The sequence below is a fragment of the Colletotrichum lupini genome, chromosome 4 (genome assembly GCF_023278565.1).
Source record: "Colletotrichum lupini chromosome 4, complete sequence".
NCBI classification, from domain to species: Eukaryota; Fungi; Ascomycota; class Sordariomycetes; order Glomerellales; family Glomerellaceae; genus Colletotrichum; species Colletotrichum lupini.
The window spans coordinates 7,040,913-7,055,966 of record NC_064677.1 but is presented as its reverse complement, the minus strand read 5'-3'; the positions used below and the strand labels follow the sequence as shown (position 1 = coordinate 7,055,966).

Here is a 15,054-nt window from a genome sequence, read left to right as displayed (position 1 = left end):
CCTTGGCTTCAGATGCTATGATGCCACCCAAGAACAAATACAATCTGCGCCGGACCTTTTTTTTTTTTTTTTTTTTTTCTTTTTCCTCTTTTTTGTTTTACTTCTCAGTAGTCCTCGCGAACCACTCTCTGTTCTTAGAAGGTGCAAAGTCTATGGCAAAGGAAACGGTCTATCGTCAACACGGCAAGTCATCGACATATCCAACTGAGACGAGTCTATGTGAGACGCTACAAGTGTATCTGGTACCAAGCACGACTGCTACACGAGAAGTCAGAAGAGATGTGGACAAGTGTCAAACGATGATGCATACCTTGGCAGGCTTCGGCAAAGAACGGGCTCTATTTATGACGACGAGACGAAGAGGAATGATGCTTGCTTCCAGAGACCGATGAGCCCCCGCGTCTGTCGTCCCTTCTGCTTTGGCTTTGGCTTTGACTTTGGCTTGGAGGGAAGTCGAGATCAAGGGTGGGAGCGTATGTGGACGTAGAATAATACGGCTTGGTTCCTGTCAATGATTGACCTTGGTAGCTCTGGTCAAATTTGGCGAGCTCCGCTTGGTGGTCGATCCGATACCCTGAAGGGGACTGCGTGGTGCCCGGATGACCTTGAGCGTATTCAGCACTTTGTTGACGACTATAAGCCACGTCTGCGTCTCTGACGGGATCGCCGTACTGAATTCCACTATTCTTTTGTTAGGAGAACCCAATAAGTTGAGTCGTTACTGGGATCAACGTACCCTTGGCTCCCTGTTGAACTATTCCACGAAGGCTGACTCGAGTTATCGGTGTAGACGGGGTACGGCGTTGAGGTCGAGGACGAGGGCTGATGAGTGTATTGTTGCCCGCCGCCCGCTTGTCTAGATACCGGCGCGGTCGCCGGCCAACCGTTATACTGAGTGGTAACGTAGGGTTGGCCTGGGCTATACGGCGATGGAGTCGACACCGTCGTGGTCTTTCTTGATGACTTGCGACCAGAGTCTGTAGATCTATGACTGCTCATCTTGATGATGGTTGAATGCGTCTGGATACGTCTGGACGTGTTTGAGTGCTTGGGGAAAGTATCGAGAAAGGCTGTTTGGTGATTGTCTTCTGGACATCAGTTCAAGGTCAGTCTGGAGAAGGGCCCTCGTCCTTATAAGGATTGCACGTGTGAGCGAAGAGTCACTCGACGCCCCAGGCAGCAAAAGCACCAGCCCAGTGGCATCTTCAAGTAAGGTGCACACTGGCGGCCGGCGGAGCTTAAGGTAGGTAGACGTTAATCCACTTCCGAACTCCCGCTAAGACGCCTCACAGGATTGGACGTACTGGACATAGCCAGTCCTAGGCCCCGTGCATCCCCTGTCGATGGTCTCCGGCACCCGGACGATGAATTCGAACCCCCCCGCCCCCGGTCGCAGCGTTTCACTAGCGGACCTGGGTTTGTTGATGCCACAGCTGACTCGTTGAAGGTTCGAGGAGGGATGTATGGCCACTGATGGCAAGCAGGGACGAGAGGAAAGGAAGCAGGAGCTTGTCGTCAGAGTGGGGACGAACCTGGGTCGCCTTGGTTCGCAGAGCGGTCCGCCTTACTCTTAGGTAACGCCGCTATGCTGCCGTCGATACTGTATGAGTCGCCGTTAGCCTTTAGGCAACGAACGCTTGCCGCCAAGGAACACTCGAAGCTCATAATAGAGAAGGAAAGAAGAGGAAGCGAGACGGTGTCATGCCACGGCCATGAGGCGGAGCATAGGCTGTGTGTGTATGCCCTAAGCTGTTGCGGTGAAGCTTTGCTGCTTCGGTCAACGTCTCTGGCACTGATGCTGACGGACGAGCGCAAGCTAACACTGCCACATCAATTTCCTAGACGGCTCACCCTGGGAATGACCAGACGGGCACGTTGGGGGCTAGTCAGCCCAAGAATCAGCCCGGGTGAACAAGCCACCCTTGGGTCCTGTGGCAGAGCCGAAAGTTGACGATGTCAAGCCGCATTGGAAATGTCAGGGTGGCAAAATGACGAGGAAGGCCTGGGGAAAGGGGGCAGTGGCATCGGTGCTTCTTTATGTTCTGAAATATCCAATATTTGTTGAACTCGGCGTCATCTTACTCACGGGAAGCCCACAAGCGGGGTTGTGTTGTTAGAATTCCAGAGAGGTTGGAGTGCGTGACCCAATCTGGAACACGCAGAGAGTCCGCCCGCAAAAGCAACGGCAGTTCGCCAACCTGCAGAAACATCCCCTCGAGTTCGACTATTCCTCATAACCAGCGGGTCTCTTCATCTCAGCAAGAATGCGCCGTTGCACAACGATTGGCGAAACTGTAAGAGTTCAAACATCGATCCTCGAGGCACACAGCTGCTGCGCTGGAAACATGGGCGTTTTCCAGCTTCCGCCGAGCTCTCTGGTCAGCCGACTGGGAGGGGGTACAACACTCCCTGGGAAGACACTGAGACAGCTTGCCTGCGTTTTGCATCAATTGCTGACAACGGACATGGAGTAGGTATGCAGCTGCCCCTCTTTGGGAATCGAGATACACCCTCACTGTGCCACTGAGTCAACCTTGGGTAATGGCGCTGGCTGTGTGTGCAGCACCAGCCACAAGCGCAAAGAATACGAGATCTTGCGTTGTCACACTGCAAAAGGTTGACACAATGGATATGAAGGGCCTTCGACAGTTTATGCCTACGGACACGGAGCACGGATGGCACCCAGCACTCTCCACATCACCTACGAGCCCTGGGAGCCGTGTGAGACTGGCTGGCTGCAAAAGCCTACGGAGTACGGAAGACGACTCTTCGCAGTGTGGGAGTGGGCGTTCTGCTACATGGGAATGCTGCGCTGCCCCGCTCACACATTGCTTTTCCCCCGCGTCCCCCGGCTGGCCAGCATGTCTTGCAGAAAGACTCGCAGTCAGCAGTAGAACGTCACACGGGAGGCGTGATCTCCCGTCAATCCGGCCTGCGTGAACAAACAAGTTCGCAGATGAGCTACATCACTGCATTCAGCCATGAAGGTTCTTGCAGAAGCTTCTTGCAGAATCCCGAAAAGGCGTTCGCGGTTCTCGAGCTTTGCTACCTATGGTCGTGCTGTGAGCTGGAAGATCTGGGCTTTCTCATTGGTTGGGTAGGCGCCCCGCGATACTTCATCAACATCATCGTCATCATCATCATCAGCAGCAGCAGCAGTAGGCTGTGGTGTCAATTCTTCTTCTATTAGGATGATAAAGCCTACGTGAAGTTGGGAAAACTATTGAACTGTGGTACGTGCTGGGAGCACACTCGTACGCTCAATTCTTAGTCTAACGAGAATTGGGGTAGGTAACACGGTCAGTCCCGACCTGGAGGTCTGGCTTTACCTCGATGCCATTCAGCCTACTTCTTACCCTTTCTTTAGACAGAATTTTCATACAGTACTTGAACGCAGGTAAGCGTAAACTAAGGTGTGTTTTATTCGATGAATTAGGCGTCGAAGTTGACGGTCAAGCTATTTGAGCTTGTTGTTCGGATGATTGAGAGTTATCGCGGGCCGGGGAGGAAATGACATTGTCATCAATCGAATGGCTTTGGGTTCCCGAGCTGTCTCATTAGGGCGCTCTTCCACCCGAATTTCGTTAATTCCTCAGCGACATGACTTTCAATAACGCAAACCAACTGCTAGTCGGTTGCCAACGGTACACAAGCACACAAGCTCACGTCATGACGATGATCGGATTTTCGGAGGATCTTATCTTTCAGCCCCCACACTAACCTTATCGTGAAAGCTTAAGCCACCAAAAACGCGACGCGTTGAGAGCACTTTAATACATCACGCCATGACCAGTGAAAAGATTAGCGAAATGAGACCATGGAGCAATCTGTGGACCCAATGGCAAAAGAAGGTATCCACAACTTCCGGGATCTGAGTCGGGAGCTCGGATTCAGTGAAACATAGATAAGGAAAATTTCCGCCTCCTGGCGCAAAGCTATCGACACTGTCATCATCTCATCCACAATAGCTAGCTCTCTTCCTTTCTGTCCCACCTCCGATCACGCAAAGATACACGTTATTGCCATCACGATGTCTTCTACCGCCTTCGTTCAGCGCCCTGCTCCCGCCTTCAAGGCCACCACCGTCTTCCCTGGCGGCGAGTTCAAGGACATTCAGCTGTCCGACTACTTGGGACAATGGTATGTGGATTCACGCTGAACTAGCCATAGCGAAACGGCGCGCCGAAAATGAGACAACCTAGAGCTAAACTCATTAATCTTCTCCAGGGTCGTCCTCCTCTTCTACCCCCTTGACTTCACCTTCGTCTGCCCGACCGAGATCATCCAGTACAACGACTCGCTGCCCCGTTTCAGCGCCATCAACACCACCGTCCTCGGCGTATCGACCGACTCCCACTTCTCCCACCTGGCCTGGACTGAGAAGCCCCGCAAGCAGGGCGGCCTCGGCTCCGACCTCCAGCTCCCCCTCGTCGCCGACAAGTCTCACAAGATCTCGCGCGACTACGGCGTCCTGATCGAGGAGGAGGGCGTCGCCCTTCGCGGTCTCTTCATCATCGACCCCAAGGGTATCCTCCGCCAGATCACTGTCAACGACCTGCCCGTCGGCCGCAACGTCGAGGAGACTATCCGCCTTGTTGAGGCTTTCCAATTCACCGACGAGCACGGTGAGGTCTGCCCCGCCGGATGGATGAACGGCAGCAAGGGCATGAAGGCCGACCCTAAGGGCAGCCTGGAGTACTTCGCTGCTCAGGGCGAGACCAACGGCACCAATGGCCACACCAACGGCAATGGCCAGAAGAGAGCGAGAGTCGAATAAGTGTTTTTCTAAGTCGAGGAAGGGTGACGAAAAAGGGCACGAGTGTATAGACTATAGATGTAGAAACTAGACTTGTAGAACACTAGAACTGCTAAGCCAGATGTAAAAAAGTATGACGCGGGTCCAATCAACCTACAGCGTTTCAATCCCAAGTTTCCTGATCGACATTTGCCGTTTGACGTGATGTCATGTCGGAGATTTAATGTGAGCTAAGGTGCTTCCAGGTCAGGGTCAAAAGAGGCCGTGTGTCGGTCTGGACCCACCAGTGACATCCCAGGAACACATGTCTCAATCAAGAGCAGTGCTCTGTGCAAAAGTTTACACTGGATTGACTAGAGTTACAAAGAAAGAAGGTAGCAATGCTATGCTGCGTAGGTATGTGAAACGCACTAGTGTGAATGAAAGAGTTGTACAGACATGAGGAGATCCCATCTAAGGTACTATACAGGACCAAGAGAATACCAAGGAGTAGAAAGCCACCGGAATTCCGGAAAAGAACTTGCCGTGTCCGCTTGTACGCTTTAGTAACGCGTTGCTATGTTGACGTCCATCGCTTACTTGCTATTGTAGAATGGCTTGAGAGTCTCGTCGATCTTTTTCTTGGTATTGCTCTTATGCTTACTCCGACCGGATCGACCGCCTTCCCGTAGTTTCTCCCGGTGTCTTCGTTCTTTCTCTTGCTTCTTGACATATTTGGCAGTTTCCGTTGATCTACCTTGTGTAGACGAGGAGGCCGCAGGGACGTCGTCTTCGTTATACTCTTCGTAGAAGCTACGATTAGTCGTGAGTAAGTCTCGTATATAAGAAGGGTGACGATGTTGCATACTGTCAGGCCTCGCCGGTTAGGCCTCGTCGGTTAAGGGATAGCTTAGGGGGGTATAAAGAGGGGGACTAAGTAATAAAGGAGCAGCTTAGGCATATATAGAGCGCTAGTAGTATACCTCGAGGGAAGGGCAGATTTTAGTAATTCCTCTTTTAGACCCTAATAGCAGTTAGCTTCTATAAGCTTCTTCCCTATGTCGTATACTTATTAATAGTTTAAAATCTCTACTTACGAAGGGGACTAGGCCGGAAGCTTAAAATGCTAGTAAGAACGAGACGTAGCGAGAGAGCGTAGTTAGCGCTATAATAATAAGAAAAAGACGACTCTTTTTTATCGGACCCCCTAGAGTCGCCTCCTCCTTAATAAACAATATAAGAATAAAGCGTAGTAGAACTATTAACGTAGCGGTAACGTAAAAAGACCGTATCGCTAGGAGTATTAACGAATTTTAAATAAAATAGCGAACCTCTTACCCTTACTTACTAATACCTAAACCGAACGATAAGCAATAAGCTAGTAAAATTATAGGAATAAGAACGATAATTAAAAAAAAAAATCCTTATCGTAATATATAAAGAGCGCCTACGTAAAAAACGAGTAAATTTAGAACGCTTATAGAGCTCCTCGGATAGCCCGGCCCCTATGCTAAGGGCTACGGTCTTAGCTATAGCGGCCTCGGACGTTAGCTTCGATATAAACGGAAACGTAAACCCCCGGACTAAGGATAGTTCGATAGGTAAAGCCGTACTTAAAGCGCCGCTCGAGCGATAATAAAGCGACGAGTTCGTACTACCTAAGCCCCTATTTACTAGCTCCCTCCCGACTTAAATAAGCGCCGTAAGTAGAACGTCTATATTTAAATTACTATCCCTCTTTAACTTATTATATACTAATAAATCGGTACGAAATTTATAGAACTTCCTCTTTAACTATTACTATCGCTTCGACCTATAGGCTTAATAAATAAAAACAGACCGCGATAAAGTAGCGTATATAGTTAGCTACTTAAGCGGCGGCATAAAAACCTCTTAAATATACTATATCTTTAACCGCTAAAAGACCCCCAGTTTTATAATAAACTAGGTTATATAGGAAGAACTAAAGACCTTCTAATAAAATAACCTATCTAATCCTACTAGCCGAGGAATAGTAATAAGTATACGACTAAATAGCGCCTCGCAAGGCTAGAAAGAGAAAGTCGACGAGTTCGTTAGCTATATTAATAAGCTCGAGATAAAATTAAAATATATCCCGATAGAGAAATAGAGGATCTCTACGCTAATAAGTAAGCTATAGCCCGAACTACGCTTCGTAATAGTATTATAAATAGAACTTCCGCGGACTCGCTTATAGCTAGTATCGTTAATAAGACGTATTAAATAATCCTCGCTATTAGTAGGGAGCTTACGAACGTCCCTTAGGCGATTTTCTAACTTAAACTCGAACGAGCTAGCGGGAAGATACCGGGGTGCTAATAAGTTAAATACGTAAGGAATACGCCGTAACTCGCTTAGTAAGGATACTACGTATTATAATTATAAAGAGACTAGCTATATCGCAAGGGATTACTTACGACTATAGGAGTAATATTAGTAATACTATAATTGCGGTAAAACTAGGTACCTCGCTAATAGCTACCCGAGCGTTATGTGCTATAAATATAATTAAAAGGGGTATAAGGCCGCTAGCTATTAATTAGACCTTACCCTAACTAAGTAGCGCGGACCGGTAACGAGCTCGAATACTATCTTAATAAGAAGAGTAGTTAGTAATTAATAAGGGCGGCGCTTAGACGTCCCGACCTATATATACCTAAACTGCGCATAGGAGAAGCTAAGCGCCCTTATCGATTCGGGAGCAAAAAGGAACGTAGTTAGTATCGGGCTACTTAATAACTTTAACGCTAATCTACGAATTTACTTATCGCTATAGTTAGTAAACGTTGAGGGTAAATAGATAGAGACGCTAAAAAGCTATTACTTACGGCTTCGAATTACTAATAGCGACTACGTAACGAAAACATAGCTATATCGCTTCGTAATAGCCGATATTACGGCACTTATACTTATCCTCGGTTTCCCTTAGCTAGAGGATGTCGACCCGCTAATTAGTTAGAAATAAAAGAAGTAGCGGTATTTAATTTACGAACGATATATCCGCTTAGACGCCCTAAAAAAGGGGCTACTAAACGACTTAGTTTTAGTAATACTCGCGCATATCGTAATTAACTTAGTTATAAATAGCGACGTAGTACTAGCGAGCGTAACTAAGGACTAAAAGCTACGTTACTAGGACTTTAACGACTTATTTTTTAAAAAAAAGGCTATCTCGCTACTAAATAGAGCACTATACGACTATTATATCGAGCTAAATAACACGGCGCCTATCCCCTAGGGACCTATTTACTTACTATCGAACTATAAGCTCGAGATCCTATGCGACTATTTAATAAAAGTAGAGGCTAGGGGCTAGATACGCCCCTCTATAAGCCCGGTAGGAGTACTTATCCTCTTTATATTTAAAAAAGGAAGAGAGCTACGACTTTACGTTAACTATAGAGCAATTAATAAGATTATATAGAAAGATAGAACGCCGCTACTACTAATTAAAGAGATACTAAATAGACTATTTAATACCTCTATTTTTACAAAGCTAGACCTTAAGAACGCGTATTACTATATACGTATAGCCGAGGGCAATAAGTAAAAGACGGCTTTTCGTATTAAATACGGGTAGTTCGAGTACTTAGTTATACCTTTTAAGCTAACTAACGCGCCCGCGACTTTCTAAGCGCATATTAATAACGTTCTAAGCGGCCTAGTCGACACTATCTATATCGTATACCTAGACAATATCTTAATATATAGTAACGACTACGTAGCGTATAAAGAGTACGTACGTAGCGTGCTATAGAGATTATAATAATAGAACCTATATCTAAATAGTAGTAAATACGAGTTCTATATATTATATATAGGATTTTTAGGGTATATCGTATCTAACAAAGGTATAGAAATAGAACCCGCGCGTACCGAAGCTATAGCGAATTAGCTACTTCTAAGGAGTATTAAAGATATATAGACGTTCTTTAGATTTACGGGGTTCTACTATAGATTTATTAGTAACTATACTAAGATAACGGTACCTCTAATAGACTTGCTAAGGAAGGTAAAACCGGGATAATTAGAGCTACTAATACTAGCCGTAGAGTTATTTAAAAAGCTATTAGTAGTATTTATTAATGCGCTAATACTACGATATTTCGAGCCTATTTTGCTTATACGGTTGTAAATAGACGCTTTGGCTCGAGCTATCGGCTTAGTAATTACGTAATTATTTAAGGGTAATTAGTACCTAATTGCTTATAGGTTGAGGAAATTAACGGATACGGAGAGCCGCTACGGCATAGGAGACGCGGAGCTACTAGCTATCGTAAACGTACTAAGGAACTAATAATACTACCTCGCTTATAGCCGAGATTAAGTCGTAGTATTTATAGATTATTTTAACTTATAGTTCTTAGATATAAAAAAGAGACTAAACGGGAGATAGCTACGCTAGCTAGACGAACTCGTAGCGTTTAATATCGAGATTAAGTTTAAGCTAGGTATAAAGAACCTAGCGGATGGATTATTACGAAGACCTAATTACGGTAAAAGTAGTAACGATAGCGGAGCGGAGGAGCTATTATTAAAAATAAGGGAAGACCTTTATAACGCTAGAAATATATAAGAGCCCCTTAGAGTCGTAGTAATAAAGTATACGAGGACGAGCCGCGGGAGCGGCTCTTAAGTAGAAGGGATAGTAAGTATTCTAAAAGCGGAACTAGTAGTAATATAAAGAAATAAGCGAAGGAGGTTAGGAGCTTTAGCTCGAAGGAACTCCGAGGAGTACTTCGAGAGGCGTAACGGGGCTACGAGCCTAGGGTATTAGAGTTACGGCGTAGTACTTAAAGAGCTACTTAAGCCTATTATTAAAACTATAAATCGCGAGCTACTCGTTTTATAAAACTCCGACGCAATAAGAGTATTTAAAATAATATTCGGCGAGGAGGGGTTATTAATAATAGGTTAATTACGGGCCGCTTAATAAAAAGACGTTTTTATAAGGGATAGGTAGTAGACTAAAAAGAACCGACGGCCTCGCTTAGCTAAGAAGAAGTAATAATAGAGCTAGGTATACGACTTTAGAGGGCTACTATATTATAGTAGCTGCGCCTACGTACCGCTATATAAGGGGCTAAAGAGGGAGGTTATTAAAGTATATTACGATATACCCACGGTGGGATATTATAGCATAAAGCGGACGATAGTATTACTAAAACGCTACTATTACTAAGATAGAGTAAGTAGGGATATAAAAAGTTATGTTAATACTTATATAGTATACTAGCGGACGAAGCCTCGTTACTATAAGCCGTATAGCTTATTACGCCCCCTACCTACCCTAGTTAGGCTATAGTAGGAGATATTACTAGACTTTATTACGGGCTTACTTATATTAACTACGCTAATTAGGAGGCGCCCCTATAACGCGGTACTTATCGTAATAAACCGATTTACGAAGTATAGCGTCTATATCGCTACGAGGACGACACTTATAGCCTAGGGATTCGCAGACCTCCTATTTATAAAGATCTTTACTAAGTTTAGAATACCCGAAGGGATCGTCTCTGATAGGGGGTCGTTGTTTATAAATAAGTTTTAGACTTATCTCTACTACCTTTTAGTAATAAAGAGGCGTCTTAGTACCGCGTTTTACCTATAAACGGACGGTTAGATAGAACGGTAGAACTAATACTTAGAATAGTACTTTTACTACTTCTATACCTAGGACTAATCGGATTAGGCGTAGCGTCTTTACCTAGCTAAGTTTATATATAATAATACTTAGTACTTAGTAATCCGTAAAGCGCCTACTAAGGCCCTACTCGGGTTCTTACTTACGTACCCTATATTAATCTTAACGGGGACTCGAGACGGTATATAAAATATTTCGGCCGAGGAGCGTGCGGCCTAACTACGAGCTAACTAAGAAGCTCTACGACCCCTTATATAAAAAGCACGCGAGACGTATAAGCGATAAGCTAATAAAGCTAGGATAGATATATTATATAAAGTGGGCGACTAGGTACTACTATTAGGAAAGAATATTAGGAAGTAACGTCCTAGCTAGAAATTAGTTAATAAGTATCTAGGCCTATTCGAAGTTAAATTAATAGTTAGAACGGCGGGGGTCGCTTATTAACTAGACGTACCGACGTAGTATAGAATATACGATATATTCTATATATCCTTACTCGAGCCGTATTAACACCGCGAGGAAGCCCCTCGGAAGCCCTTACTTATTGGGGATATAAATAGGGAGCTACTTTATGAAGTAGAAGATATTATATAATATAGAGGGCCAAAAAGGAGGCGATAATACCTAATCCGGTAGAAGGGATATAGTAGCGACGAAAACACGTAGGAGCTAGCTAGGTATATTAAAAACGTAACGTTAATTAGTATATATAAAGAACGAGTTTTAATTAGGTAGCGCGCCCTAGCTCCTAAGGAGCTTAATAACGTAGCGAACTAGTTATTAACGACGAAAAAAAGGGGCTACGTAGCTATAACTAAGTAACGTAAACGCGCTAATTACTAACCGTTTCCCTAATCCTTATAATATATAAAAGGACCGCCCTTATTTATAAAGGGACCGCCCTTATATGCAGAAGGGCCGCCCTAGCTATTATCCTAGGGGTCGTTATAAAAGAAATAATCTCCCTATTATTAGCGAATTTATAAATAATTAGCTACGAATATAGAGCGTAAGTAGGGCGACTATATACTAACTAGAATATTATTAGAGCGGCGTACTTTATTGTAAATAGTATAAAGTAGCGCGATTATAGTATCGTTATAAAATAAAAACGTAATACAGGAGGAGCTCGTAGCTACTTTATCGTCGTTACTATTAATAATAAGGGTCGAGCGGGCCTCCTTACTAGCGCGCTTAAGCGCCCTTTGCGCATTACTAATAGTAATTCGGTAGGTCTACTAGAGCTATAGAGTAATATTAGCGACCTAAGTAGTAGTAATAATAAAGCAATAACGGAGTAATAAACTTCCGAATTATAGACGTCGCCGTTAGAGGTAAGTATAGTACTCTAAAAGGTTCGTACTATAGATTCCGCAGACTTAGGGACCTAAGACGTTATTAATATAATACTTAGGAAAAGCGACGGAGTAATAATAGCGCTAAGCGCTTACTATATCCTTATAAAAATAGTTCTGCGCAGTATACTTAATATAACGCACGCTAGATCCTAGAGAAGTATTAGATAAAGGAGCGAACTAGGGGCTATAAATTACTAACCTAGCTAATTATAATACTCGGCTTTTAGATCGAGCGCCTTATATATAATATAAATAGGGTAGGGGAGCGGGCGTACTTAGCCGACCCCGATCTTCTTAGCGTTCGCCTTTTTCTTTTTTTTAATAAGAGTTTATAATAGTTAGTATAAGTAGCGTATAAATAGCGATATACGTACGAAGTTAGGGCGAGTAAAGGGGATATCGGGCTTTTTAAGCGGACTACTACCGCGGCCGCTACTAGGTATACTTATAGTGCTAACGACCGTTCCGCTACTAATAATAGCGACGCCGCGATTAGGGGCTATAATTATATTAAAACGAGTTAATAATAACTACGGAACGACTCTAAAAGAGACTTATTTAGGCACGGGGAGTATACGAGAATAGGGATCTAAGAGATATTCGTTAGCCGTAATATTTACGTAATAAGGGAGCAGCGTAGACGCTAATAAAAATAAAAAACTATATATAAAAAGGATAACTACGGATAAAAAAAAAGAGAAAAGGAATTCAGAATTATAGTAGCTTAAAAGGGGGTTAATATTAGTAAATAAAAGTAGGGTAACGACTACTTAAGTACTAGCGGTCGTAAGGACGGCCTATAGGTAGGAGCGACCTAGGTATAGAATTATAGGGCTATTATCCGGAGTAAGGGGTCTATACTCGGGCCGACGGGCGCCGCTTATACCTACCCTCGTACTATATATCTAAGGACCTCCTAAGTAAGGGATTAACGTAGCGTACGCAAACTATAAATAGGCTTCGGGACGAAGCCTAGGGGAGGGAGTACCCTATTAAGCCTCGCTAGTTAGGCCTCGTTAGTTAAAGGATAGCTTAGGGGGGTATAAAGAGGGGGACTAAGTAATAAAAGAGTAGCTTAGGTATATATAGAGCGCTAGTAGTATACCTCGAGGGAAGGGCAGATTTTAGTAATTCCTCTTTTAGACCCTAATAGCAGTTGGCCTCTGTGAGCTTCTTCCCTGTGTCGTATACCTATTAATATATACCTTCTAGCTTCCGCCGTGTTGTCCGCATACTAATAATAGCTAGGGCGTCGCTTGGCATATTGGCCTTAATAATATTACTGGGTTAAGGCCGGGGTTGTATCCGAGTAGGATGATTCGGTGTAGGGATACCATTTCCCATCGCTTAATCTATAATATAGTCGGCCGTCTTTGCCGTGTTAGATAAAGTTTGACATGGTTGGTTCCTAGATGAAGAAGCAAAAGAGAGCAACAAGTGTAGGCATTGAAGACGGGAGCTTGGTGATAAGTGCCGTAGATCTTTGCGTTGAAGTGACGATGAGGGAAGTCTCGATTCGTTTGTCGCCGGACGATACGTCCTCGTCATATTTATAGTTCGGCCAGTGACAACAAGCACGATTTGAATTCGTGGGACCGTGACAACCTTGGGCGTCCTGCTCTATCCATGACCAGAATATCTCAAGCCCTCACGAACGTGGGTCTTCGTACTGAGCTTTGACATCGAATCGATAAAGCAAGGCCAAAGGCCGTTGCTATGGATGGAGGATAGTGTCGTTTGAAGTTAGGGATAACCCTGGCCCACTGTCGGTGAAGAATGTCGTCAAGCTTTCTCGAATCGAATGTGTCATAAGGAGCGGCTATCACAGACTAGGTGATAGGTCAGCTTCGCCCAAAATGCAGAGAAAAGAGCACCATAGAATCATGGGACGGGGGGCATACCGGAACAAGGGGCCGATCAACAGCTTCGTTTTCAGGTGCACTCGCAGCACTGCCGAGGCAGACTGCTGCGACTCTTCGACATGGTATCGCTTGCAAAGAGAACCATAGCCCCTGACCAAACCACTCGGCTGGATGAGAGACTGTCTTTCTGTTGCACCAGGACAGACGAGTGTTCACCGGTACGCTGACATTTGTGGACCGCCGGGTTGCCTGCGCTGCTATGACGCTGGAGGCAGGACCACAGCCACAGCCAAAACTTCAACGGAGTTCTGTGCCGCAGATGGAAGAGCTGTTTTTGTTGTTGGTGCTAGAGCTTTCGAGGGTATAGCAGATTCGGAGAAGAATAACGGCCACTGCTGGGGTGATTCACTGCAAAAGAACCACCGAGTCCCTTGAGGTCGTGATGCCATCGATGCCGAGCCGTTGGGGAGGATGGAGAGTCGGGGAGGCCGAAGGTGAACCTGAAAAGATAACCTAGGACAAGCTGGGGCCGTTGGGGTCTAATATCTCAGGATAGCAGGGATTCAGTAAGCTCTGCAGCCGACAACCTGGATTTTGGGATACAAAAGAGATGATCTTGCGGCAGGCTGTGGAGGGATCTGGGTTGGCGCCCATCCTACGGAAGGTGTACTCCCTGTTGATGTTGTAACGGGCGGCTAGTAAACCCGCCTTTGGGTAGTCTTCCGAACAAGAAAGTTGTGATTGAGAAGTCTTGGAACGAAGTTGGCATATATGGCTATCATTCTGTGCGCCGGGAATAATTAAGTGAGAATAGTGATCGGTGCTGTTATCGGCAAGATGACCAGGAGAAGGATCAGACTTGGCCGTGGATGATGGAGGCACAGCAGACAAGCAGACGGCACAGTTAAGCCGTCTTGCCTGACCGACAATTACCTCAAATCGCCTGACATGTCGGTGCATTTGGAGGGAAGACAAATCTTCGTCAAGTTCGTCTTCACCTTCTCCTCAAGCCTCGGGCCAGAGCAACGATAATCCAGCTCTCGCGAAAGTTGTTATTCCCCGCATTGTAGAGACATGTTTCTCAACGACAGCCGCTCGTGTGGGAGCTGTCGATCTAGCTCACCCCAGCGTTCCAGCGCCACAGGTGCTTCAGCTGTCTGCAAGATTTCGGAGATCCTTACCTCTGTCGGCAGGCTGGCGTTCTCGATCGGTAGAACGATGTGACATGGCCAAAGAGATTGAAGTCAAGATAGCCCTTAGAGTTGATCATTGATCCCGGAAAGCCCCAATGCCATGCCATCGGATTTCTTTTCTCTAGGATGTTACAAGATCAACGAGGGTGGCTTTTGCCCGTGGGTCGCAAGTTCTTTTACGACTTTCCTCTTCGGCAGCGATGTATGAATCCCATGTTGTTTCTATGGAAAACGGGCC

General features: G+C 45.2%; 5 protein-coding genes across 5 annotated transcripts; 2 read left to right on the top strand and 3 right to left on the bottom strand.

Annotated features, from left to right (window-relative positions):
• Positions 1–338: 338 nt before the first annotated feature.
• CLUP02_09181 (uncharacterized protein) lies at positions 339–999 on the bottom strand (the record flags this gene model as incomplete). The annotated part of the gene is made up of 2 exons (XM_049288160.1): positions 339–681; positions 737–999. 2 exons carry the CDS (start codon positions 997–999, stop codon positions 339–341), a joined length of 606 nt encoding a protein of 201 aa, XP_049145304.1.
• A 713-nt stretch (positions 1,000–1,712) lies between these two features.
• CLUP02_09180 (uncharacterized protein) lies at positions 1,713–3,673 on the top strand (the record flags this gene model as incomplete). Its single annotated transcript, XM_049288159.1, has 12 exons — positions 1,713–1,733; positions 1,843–1,885; positions 1,939–2,104; positions 2,163–2,294; positions 2,330–2,470; positions 2,529–2,553; positions 2,617–2,719; positions 2,776–2,890; positions 2,950–3,168; positions 3,305–3,397; positions 3,488–3,551; positions 3,632–3,673. The coding sequence occupies 12 exons, from the start codon at positions 1,713–1,715 to the stop codon at positions 3,671–3,673; spliced, it is 1,164 nt and encodes a 387-aa protein (XP_049145303.1).
• Positions 3,674–3,817: 144 nt separating this feature from the next.
• Positions 3,818–4,777, top strand: CLUP02_09179 (AhpC/TSA family protein; the record flags this gene model as incomplete). Its single annotated transcript, XM_049288158.1, has 3 exons — positions 3,818–3,893; positions 3,969–4,140; positions 4,228–4,777. 3 exons carry the CDS (start codon positions 3,818–3,820, stop codon positions 4,775–4,777), a joined length of 798 nt encoding a protein of 265 aa, XP_049145302.1.
• A 199-nt stretch (positions 4,778–4,976) lies between these two features.
• CLUP02_09178 (uncharacterized protein) lies at positions 4,977–5,601 on the bottom strand (the record flags this gene model as incomplete). Its single annotated transcript, XM_049288157.1, has 4 exons — positions 4,977–5,030; positions 5,100–5,166; positions 5,229–5,288; positions 5,336–5,601. The coding sequence occupies 4 exons, from the start codon at positions 5,599–5,601 to the stop codon at positions 4,977–4,979; spliced, it is 447 nt and encodes a 148-aa protein (XP_049145301.1).
• Positions 5,602–13,169: 7,568 nt separating this feature from the next.
• On the bottom strand, positions 13,170–14,850 carry CLUP02_09177 (uncharacterized protein; the record flags this gene model as incomplete). The annotated part of the gene is made up of 9 exons (XM_049288156.1): positions 13,170–13,381; positions 13,414–13,475; positions 13,526–13,590; positions 13,663–13,810; positions 13,888–14,162; positions 14,227–14,566; positions 14,622–14,703; positions 14,747–14,770; positions 14,805–14,850. The coding sequence occupies 9 exons, from the start codon at positions 14,848–14,850 to the stop codon at positions 13,170–13,172; spliced, it is 1,254 nt and encodes a 417-aa protein (XP_049145300.1).
• Between the last annotated feature and the right edge of the window lie 204 nt (positions 14,851–15,054).